The 9,807-nt window shown below is 60.1% G+C and overlaps 1 protein-coding gene across 1 annotated transcript; it reads left to right on the top strand.

Annotated features, from left to right (window-relative positions):
* The first annotated feature begins 1,783 nt into the window (after positions 1–1,783).
* Positions 1,784–8,619, top strand: TMEM8B (transmembrane protein 8B). The gene is made up of 12 exons (XM_014952441.1): positions 1,784–1,913; positions 2,409–2,616; positions 2,771–2,904; positions 3,039–3,298; positions 3,572–3,927; positions 5,045–5,141; positions 5,363–5,486; positions 7,029–7,171; positions 7,312–7,490; positions 7,581–7,727; positions 7,802–7,918; positions 8,116–8,619. The coding sequence occupies exons 3-12, from the start codon at positions 2,873–2,875 to the stop codon at positions 8,449–8,451; spliced, it is 1,791 nt and encodes a 596-aa protein (XP_014807927.1). The 5' UTR covers positions 1,784–1,913; positions 2,409–2,616; positions 2,771–2,872; the 3' UTR covers positions 8,452–8,619.
* Positions 8,620–9,807: the final 1,188 nt, after the last annotated feature.

Below are 9,807 nucleotides of genomic sequence, written 5' to 3'. Positions count from 1 at the left end.
GGGGCGGCCGCGGGAGCTGTCCGCGGTGCTGACCCCCGGCCGCGGGAGCTGTCCGCGGTGCTGACCGCCGGCCCCTGCTCCCGGGTGTTTTTGGGGTGCCGCGGCTCCGGCCGGTAGCTCGGGGCAGAAGGGCGCTTTCTTTCCTTCCCCCTCCGCCCCCGCTTCATCTGTCCCCCAAAAATCCTGCCCCGTGCTCTGGCCACGCTGCCGTGGGGCTTCGGCTTCAACCTCCGCCTGCAGCTGCGTCCCACCACCTCGCTCCGGGCGGGTGGGCATGGGGGAAACTGTGCTGGGAGCGGGAAGCTCCGAGTGCTTCGCCTCATGCCTCCTTATAGAGTTACGTTCCTCATTCCCTCCTCCTCTGGGGTCTCCTGCCAGGTCACTGTACCCACGTAGGGAGGGGAGCAGTGGAGTTGCTTGGTGGTTCGTGATGGGGAAACTGGGCTCCGGTGCTCTTGCATTGAGACAGGTATTTCATGCCTGGCTTGTGTCGGCTGTCAGTGAAAGGGAGGGGGAGCTGCCTTTGTTCCAGGCAAGGGAGCAGATGCATGTCAGTGTACAGCCAGCTGGGGCTGCACACACGCAGCGAAAACACACGTGCACACAAGCACATGCGCGCACTCCCTGCCAGCCGCACACACTGTGCAAAGGAGCCCTTCTTCTTAGCTATCCCACTCCCTGCTGGACGAGTCCTCCTGGGTACAGCCCATCCCTGCTCCCAGTCCATCCTCTGCTGGCATCCCCTTTGCCGGCAGCTTGTGCGGAGGTGCATCTCTTCCTTCGTGCGTCTCTGAGGAATAATGGACGAGTCTCCCAGGCTGACTTTAGGGAAGCGTGGCAATGGTAGGGCGAAGTTACAGCTGCTCTCTTATTTCTACTGTGCCAAGGAATTGGCTGCCCCTCTGCTGCCAGGGCTCCTGGAAACCCCTAGAAATCAGTCAGTCAAGCAGTTGGGCAGGGAGCGGTGGCCCCAGTGAGTGCACTGAGCTTGTAGGAAGTGTCTTGCAGACAGGGGGCTGTGCACAACCACACGCGCCCATGCGTGTGGGTGTGTGTGCCTCCTCTTTGCCATGCACACAGACAGCACCCACGTGTGCATATGTGCACACATATGTGCACCGTTCCTCCTCCGCAAACCATAGGAGAGCTGGGAGGCTGTGCAGGAAGTGCATGACTCGCTCCTTCTTCTTGTGGCTCTAGGGTAGAACTCTCTGGTTTGTAATAGGCTCTGAGCTGAGCCTCCTCAGCAGGCAGAGAAGAATCTGTGTCCCTGTGGGAGATGACCTGTTGGGACAAGGCTGGAGCTGTGCGGAATGGCCCTTTATTACAGGTAAAATGCAGGGAGCTGGTCCTCACTGAGGAAGATGATGAGCTGAAAGAGGTGGGCTGCACCTGGCCAGAGACTGAGCAGCCAGGGCTAAGGGGCTTCTCAGCCTCCAGAGGATGAGTGCCCACAGCTCAGAGAACTGGCCTTGAGGCAATGGTGAACCAGACAGGATGCAGACTGCGTCTGGGAGACGCAGCTGGGCACAGCAGACATCAGCCCTGAGGACTCACTCAAATGGCACAGTCCCAGCACCTCCTGCCTCCAGGTTGGGACATAATGGCTGCCAGTTTTGGGACATATTTAGAGTCTGAGTGGGAAAGCCTGGCCTGGGAGGGGTGCTGCATCCTCTCAGTCCCTCACCCCACTGAGAGTCCCTTGGGTCTCCTCTGCAGATGGGCTCTTTGTGACCGACTACTTCACCCGCACACCACGCAAGCTCAGCCCCTTCCGCTCCTTTGCCAGCATTGAGCTCTTCCACTTCCATATCCCCGAGGACACGGTCATTGCCGTCTGGAACCTCATCACCTTCAAGGAGCAGGGTGGCACGTTCGGGGACCAATGTCCAGACCGTAGCATCACCGTGTGAGTAAGCAGCCTGCCATATCTGTTTCTTTCCAGCCTGCCTCTGCCTGCCCCTGCTGCCCCATGCCCGGACTTGCCCTGGAGCCAGCTTGCTCTTGTCTGCTTCTTGCTTGCACATGCACATGTATGTACACGCATGAACACATACAGAGGAGCACTCATGCATGCACGTGCACACAGGCACTCTCATTCCTGCACACACGTGCATATGTGCACATACATGCACACACACACATGCATACCCGCTCCCCACGATTCAGCTTCCCAGGACCGTTGCAGGCTCCACTCTTTTGTGCATCTCAAACATGAACAGTTTTGCTTGAACACCCACCCAGGGAAGCTCATGGCCTCCAGCAAAGTCACAGCTTACAGGTGGCTACCCATGATGTCTTTGAGCTTCCTAACAGCATGGAGGACAGACCTCCATGTGTAGGTCAGGCCGGCCCTGCCACAATGCCTGGACCCTCCTGCACCCTGCTAACTGCTTTCTCTCCCGCAGGTATTTCCGATCAGGGGCTCCCTCTGTCATTAACCCACTGCACACGCACTTCCCCAGGGACACGGCTGTCCCTGGCTCCTTCGCGTTGACCCTCACCTGGACCCTGCCCAACCGCACCACGGGGGTCTTCAATGTCACCAGCCCGCTGCCTGGGGACTGGTTCCTGGCTGCCCACCTGCCCAAAGATGAGGGCAAGATCTCCGTCAAGGTGAAGGCCTCGGGGGGACAGTGGGGTGGCAGGGCACACTTCAGGGCTCTGCTTGGGCCTGACTATCCTGGGCTGGCAGCGCCTGGGGCATATGTCCCAAATGGGATGAGTGCTCCATGCCTCCTTCCCCATGCTGACTGCTCTGCTGGTGCAGGGGCTCTACGAGGAGTGCCAATACCTCTTCCAGCCACAGCTCATCGTGCAGCGCCTGGTCAACATCGCCGTGCTGTACCCCGGTCATGTCACCGAGCAGAGCATGGCCCCCCACAACCGCTCCAGCCTCTACAAGTAAGTGCGAGAGAGTGTCCTAAGGAGGGGCCATCTCCAGAGTGGGGAGCTCAGAGTGCCCAATCCCTCTGGCTTGCCTCCCCAGCCCTCTTGCTTCACGGTGAGGGGCTGGACCTGACACTGCTGTCCCACAGGGTGTTTGTGCCCAGCTACACGTCACGGGTGCTGGTGGAGGTGCTGCGGTGCAGGGGGGCTGAGGGCTGCCCGCTCTGGCTGCGTGTGCGGGCCAAGGCTCCCCCCTTGCACAACTCCACGGCTCTGGACTGCCGGGAGCATGCTCCCTGCCAGCTGGCACTGGACTTACCCTTCTGGCAGCACTGGTACTACGTGCTGGTGGAGAAACACCCTGGAGTGCCGGGCCCTGTCTCCTTCCAGGTCACCGTGCAGCTCACAGGTGAGTGTGCATGGGGAGATATGGGTGGGGGGCATCATGGTCTTGACTCTACTTGGGTGACTGGGGTGGGGGGGTAAAGGATGCCCACAGGATGTGGCTCTAGGCAGGTGCAGGGTTATACCCAACTCTGCTGAGATGGGGGCACCGGGAGGTGTTGGAGATGTGAGGTGAGGTGAGCAGAAGGAGGTGAGCAGTGGGCAAGAAAGGGAAGTGGGAGCTAAAAGGGGGCCAGAGGGGCTGCACAGTGTCTAGGGTGATGATTCTGCCCTCCAGACTGCTCGCGACCCAGCCTGGCCCGGCCACCATTCCTGCCCTCCAGTGCCTCCATGAACATGCCCCACTCCTTCGGCTCGGCGGGTGGGCTGGGGCTGGGGGACAGCCCTCCACCCACCAGCCCCAACGGCACGAAGCACCCGGTCCCTGTCCCCACCACCTCATCTGCCGGCGAGCAGTGCTGGCCAGTCCGTCCCACGCTGCGGAATGAGCTGGACACCTTCTCCGTCCACTTCTACATCTTCTTTGGGCCCAATGTGTCAGTGCCACCTGACCGCCCTGCTGTCTTCGTCATCAACCTCCTACCGGTGCTGGACAGTGGTGGGGTGCTCAACCTGGAGCTGCGGCTCAATGTGGTGAGGTGGCCCAGAGGGAATGGGCTGGGAGATGGGTGATGTTGGGACTGCAAGCAGGGAGAGGGGTGGGCGTTGGGATGCTCTTGGGTCATCGTTTGGGAGCTCTTGGGTGATGGAGTAGAATAGGGTTCTCCAAGGGCGGGATGATGACTTCTATTTGGGGTATTCTTGGGTGATGGAGCACAGATTAGGGTGCTCCAAGGGCAGGATGATGACCTGGATTTGGGGTGTTCTTGGGTGATGGAGCACAGGTTAGGGTGCTCCAAGGGCAGGATGATGACCTGGATTTGGGGTATTCTTGGGTGATGGAACACAGATTAGGGTGCTCCAAGGGCAGGATGATGACCTGGATTTGGGGTGTTCTTGGGTGATGGAGCACAGATTAGGGTGCTCCAAGGGCAGGATGATGACCTGGATTTGGGGTATTCTTGGGTGATGGAACACAGATTAGGGTGCTCCAAGGGCAGGATGATGACCTGGATTTGGGGTATTCTTGGGTGATGGAACACAGATTAGGGTGCTCCAAGGGCAGGATGATGACCTGGATTTGGGGTATTCTTGGGTGATGGAACACAGATTAGGGTGCTCCAAGGGCAGGATGATGACCTGGATTTGGGGTATTCTTGGGTGATGGAACACAGATTAGGGTGCTCCAAGGGCAGGATGATGACCTGGATTTGGGGTATTCTTGGGTGATGGAACACAGATTAGGGTGCTCCAAGGGCAGGATGATGACCTGGATTTGGGGTATTCTTGGGTGATGGAACACAGATTAGGGTGCTCCAAGGGCAGGATGATGACCTGGATTTGGGGTATTCTTGGGTGATGGAACACAGATTAGGGTGCTCCAAGGGCAGGATGATGACCTGGATTTGGGGTATTCTTGGGTGATGGAACACAGATTAGGGTGCTCCAAGGGCAGGATGATGACCTGGATTTGGGGTATTCTTGGGTGATGGAACACAGATTAGGGTGCTCCAAGGGCAGGATGATGACCTGGATTTGAGGTGTTGTTGGGAGATGGGCGGTGGGTTAGGGCACTGCCATGATCTGTGTGCTGTCAGAGTGGGGGACATCCCCAGCACTGCTTTAGGGCCATCTCCTCCTCTGCCATCAGAGCTCCCTGTGTGGCGAGAACGTGACAGTATTTGGCTGTCTGAACCATGAAGTCCCACTGACATCTGGTGATAACACGTCGGTCACCTGTGAGACAGGTAGGCTGGCCTGTGCATGTCCATCCTGCCATGGCTGTGGGGGTCTCACCCTCCATGTGCCTGGTGAGAAGCTGGGTGGGAGACAGCAGAGACCGTGACCAGACGGCATCTGGCCCCGGAGCCTGGCACAGGGTGCTCTGTCCCTGTCCCAGCTTTGTCCCCTGTCCCAGGGGAAGGGGCTGCCCCCTGCCCTGCTCACCTGGAGCTCTCCTGCCCCACAGAGTCCCTGGCAGGCTTCCTGCTCTCCGTCAACTCCACGGCCAGCCTCAGCCGCCTGCGGATACCTTACCCCCAGACAGGCAGCTGGTACCTGAGCCTGCGCTCCCTCTGTGCCACGGAGCACGGGTAAGAGCCCCCGGAGTGTCACCTCCCTGCGCGGGGCATGTCCTGTGGGTCTGTGGGTGTGCCTGTCACCGCTCGTGTGTGTGCATGTGGCTTCGTGGGCTGTGTGTCACCGTGTGAGTGCCTGCGTGGGCATGGATGGCTGGAGCTCGCGCCTGCCTGGCCATCTGCGGGTCCCCGCGGCTCTTCCCTCTGTCTCTCGGTTAGGAAGCGCCTGTCAGCTTGAAAATGCCGTGCATCTGTTGGTGCTTGCCCATGTCCCCATCAGTGCCCATCTGTACCCGCGCCGGGGAAGAGACTGGGCTGTCACTGCGAGGCCAGGGCTCGGCTGTGTGCGTGAGGGGGCAGCTCCAGTCAGGCTGCTCTGCCCTTGCTCTGCTCAGCATCTCCAGGGACCGGTCCTGTGTCTGCCTGAGAGCCCTGCAGCGGAGAGGGGCTGTTGTGTGTGTGTCTGTACGTGTGAAAGGCCATGTGGGGCTCTGTACCTTGCAGATGGTGCTGTGTCCACACCTTCAGTGCACGCGTGAGGACAGAACTGCATGTATGTTTAGGTGCACAGATGCAGACAGCTCCATGGGGGGGTATTCATGTCTGTGCAAGCAGGCAGGGCTGCGTGTCTGCTTTACGCGTGTGCAGATCTGGCTGCCTGAGCACACACAGGGACAGCAGGCACACGTGCAGACACGGCCCGTGTATGGTTGTGCATCTTGGGGTGCCTGTGTGGGCACAGGGAGCACTCACTTGGTGCTGTCTAGACTCGGTCCTGCCTGTGCTCCTGTGTGCCAGAGGCTGCCGAGGTGTGCCCAGAGCTGCATGCAGGGATGCTGTGCCTGCTCTGACTCCTCCACTGCATTTCTAGTTCACTCTGAGTTGCCAGCTGCAGTCAGTCCTTTCCTGACGTGGTCGCACACAGGCATTGCAGGGCATGGTGTTTGCACAGCAAAATCCAGGCGAAATAGCCCGCTAAAGGCAAAGTGGGTCCTCCCGCTCGCCCAGCCTGGCACAGGCGCTTGCAGCACAAAGATCCTCGGGGACCAGCTCCGAGCTGTCATATAGAATCATAGAATCATAGAATCGTCTAGGTTGGAAGAGACCCTTGGGATCATCGAGTCCAACCGTCTCCCCTACTCTACAAAGTCCTCCCCTACACCATGTCCCTTAGCACTGTATCTAAACGGCCCTTAAACACATCCAGGGATGGTGACTCCACCACCTCCCTGGGCAGCCTGTTCCAATGCCCTATCACTCTTTCAGTGAAAAATTCTTTCCTAATGTTCAATCTAAACCTACCCTGTTGGAGCTTGAAGCCATTCCCTCTCATTCTGTCACTAATTGCCTGTGAGAAGAGACCAGCACCAACCTCTCTACAGTGTCCTTTCACGAAGTTGTAGAGATATGCAGCACCAAAGCAGCTCATTTCTGCGCTCGCCCTGTCCCTGGGTCTGCCACCACCTGCCAATCTGGGTGCGATGGGTGCCTCTGATGGAGGCAGGAGCTGCTTGCGGGGCACAGGGCCAGGGCTTACCACCTTCTCCTGTGCCACAGGTTCGAGCCCTGCACCAACGTGACAGCCGAGGTGTACCTGCGCGCTTACCTCTCGCCCTGCATCAACGACTGCGGCATCTACGGCCAGTGCAAGCTGCTGCGCACCAACAACTACCTGTACGCCGCCTGCGAGTGCAAAGCTGGTGAGGGCTGGCATCCTTCCCCGGGGGGTTGTGCACCCCATTATCCCCCTGCTCCACAGGGTGCTGGAAAGGGGCTCCCCTGCTCCCTCCCTAGCCCCTGTGGGTGCTGCAGGGGTGACGGCCGCTCTCCCTGGCCACAGGCTGGAATGGCTGGGGCTGCACAGACAACTCCGAGGCTTTCTCCTACGGCTTCCAGCTCCTTTCCACGCTGCTGCTGTGCCTCAGCAATGTCATGTTCGTGCCTCCCGTGGCCATTGCTGTCCGCAGCCACTACCTCCTGGAAGCCGCTGTCTACATCTTCACCATGTTCTTCTCTACCGTGAGCGTGGGGTCAGGGGCAGATAGGGGTGGCAGGCAAGGGGCCAGGGCCATGCAAGGCAGCTCTCATCCCCTTCTTCTCCCATTCCAGTTTTACCATGCCTGTGACCAGCCGGGCATTGTGGTGTTCTGCATCATGGAGTATGATGTGCTGCAGTTCTGCGACTTTCTGGGGTCCCTCATGTCCGTCTGGGTCACTGTCATCGCCATGGCCCGGCTCCAGCCTGTGGTCAAGCAGGCAAGTGTGGGGAAAGGGTACGTGGGTTGGGCATAGAGAGAACCCATCCTGACTGCTGCCCTGTTGCCCCACAGGTCCTGTACCTGTTGGGGGCCATGCTGCTCTCCATGGCTCTGCAGATGGACCGCCATGGGCTCTGGAACCTTCTGGGGCCCAGCCTCTTCGCCTTAGGGATCATGGCCATCGCCTGGGTAAGGAGATGCCATCTCTATCCTCTTATGTCCCCATCCCGGCTGCGCTCAGCATCCTGCCCAGCTGTCCAGCCCCATTCCCCTGCCAGCACCTTCCCCATGAAGGCTGCTGGGGGATGCGGCACCACGGCACAGGGGCTGTGCCCATCCCTGCTGGGACTGCCTCCTCCAAGACCCCCCCTCTTTCCCCACCACAGACAGCTCGCACCATCCGGCGCCGCCACTGCTACCCACCCACCTGGAAGCGCTGGGCTTTCTACCTGTGCCCGGGAGCGCTGATCGCGGCGGCTGCCGTGCTGCTCTACGCCTTCGTGGAGACAGAGGAGAACTACTTCTACATCCACAGCATCTGGCACCTCCTCATCGCCGGCAGCGTGGGCTTCCTGCTGCCACCCCGTGCCAAGCCCAGCGGGCGCCTGGGGCCGCTGCCCCGGCGCAAGGGCTGTGGGTACCAGCTCTGCGTCAACGAACAGGAGGAGCTGGGACTCGTCGACCCGGCCGTAGCCTCCATCAACAGCATTTGTACCAGCTGATGCTGATGGCAGCCCGGACTCCTCCGGCACGGACAGTAGCCCTGTGGGGCCTGGCAGCCACTCTCTTTGCTGGCTGCCTGTCCCTGGGAGCACCAGGACTCCTCCGGGAGAGTTGCACAGCCGCCCGTGCCACCCTGTTCTTGCAATTACAGCCTGGTTGAACTTGTCTCCAGGAGTTGCTGCAGCTCAGTCTGGTGCAGAGCTGGGGGGCCTTGAGGCTGAGCTGGAGCCACGCTCCCCTCTGTGTAGGGCCATGGAGGTCCCCAGGGGACGTGGCTGGGCGCGGAGGGAGGAATAGCAATGGTTTCTCTCTCTCTCTCAGGGGTCTGTAGCAAGTGCTGCTACTCTGCGGTGGGCTGCTCTGTGGCTGACACAGCTCTGGCATAGAGCAAGGTGATGGGGGGCCAGGGGATACAGTTTTTTAGCTCACTGCAGGGCAGGCTGCAGAGCTGGGATGACTTTGCTGTGGCCCTGTGGTCTGACAGGAGGCCTGTAATGCCTGACCCATGGGCAGCCGTGCTGTGCCAGGGCAGCTGGGGCCCTCTCTGAGCCAGCAGGACCGTGGGGACCCCATAGCCCTGGGGGTAGCTGCCACTGGGGAGGCAGCCACAGCTGCCTGCTGTGCTGATGCTGGGGGCTGAGAGTGCATTGCCTGCAAGGACCACCCCCAGGAGTCCACAGCCCCGTTGGTGTCACCCTTTGGTGCCCAAAGCAGCTCCCCTGTTGGTGCCACCAGTTGTGAGCAGCTCCTGCTGCCCTGTCTCTGCAGGGCACTGAGCGTCAGTGAGAGGGGGGCATTGCACAGATGGGTACCCCCTATCTGGTTGGGATGACCTTGTCTCAGTTCCTGTTCCTTGTCTTCCCCTGTGGTCAGACCCAAGGGCTCAGCACCCATCTGAGCTGGTGTTGACTGTGGTGTGGTGGGACCCCCAGGCTGTGTGTATGGCTCAAGGACAGGGCATTTCCACCCAGCTCCTGCAGCTCAGAGCGGGTATGATGGACCAGAGAGGAGAGGGGAAACCCCACTGCCCTTTCTCACCCCTGCAGGGACTGCTCCATCCCCCTGGGCTCTTCCCAACCCCGCAGGGGTCTGGAGGTGACTCCCCAGCAAAGTTTTGCACTGTGGTCACATTCCGGCTCAGCAGAGCCCACCCACCAGCAGCCCCCCTCCCTGTGCTCCGGGGACAGAGCCATCACAGGGAGATTTACTGGATGCCTAACAGGATTAGCAACTGCGGGCGGGCGGGCAGCTCCATAATAGGATTGCAATCTAATTAAACCTGCTGCTTGGGAGCTGGGCCCCAGCTGGCTGGAGCAGGGTGGGCTTGGGGGGCTTGCGGGGGTGGCTGGAGGGGA

Source organism: Calidris pugnax, unplaced genomic scaffold, assembly GCF_001431845.1.
Source record: "Calidris pugnax isolate Ruff unplaced genomic scaffold, ASM143184v1 scaffold220, whole genome shotgun sequence".
Classification (NCBI taxonomy): domain Eukaryota; kingdom Metazoa; phylum Chordata; class Aves; order Charadriiformes; family Scolopacidae; genus Calidris; species Calidris pugnax.
This window is presented reverse-complemented; position numbering and strand designations above follow the sequence as displayed.

Coding starts and splice junctions, on each gene's coding strand:
- TMEM8B (XM_014952441.1), top strand. CDS start 2,873: ATGGCCCCCCACAACCGCTCCAGCCTCTACAA. Junction 3,299..3,571: donor GGTCACCGTGCAGCTCACAG/GTGAGTGTGCAT, acceptor TCTGCCCTCCAG/ACTGCTCGCGACCCAGCCTG. Junction 7,728..7,801: donor TCCAGCCTGTGGTCAAGCAG/GCAAGTGTGGGG, acceptor GTTGCCCCACAG/GTCCTGTACCTGTTGGGGGC.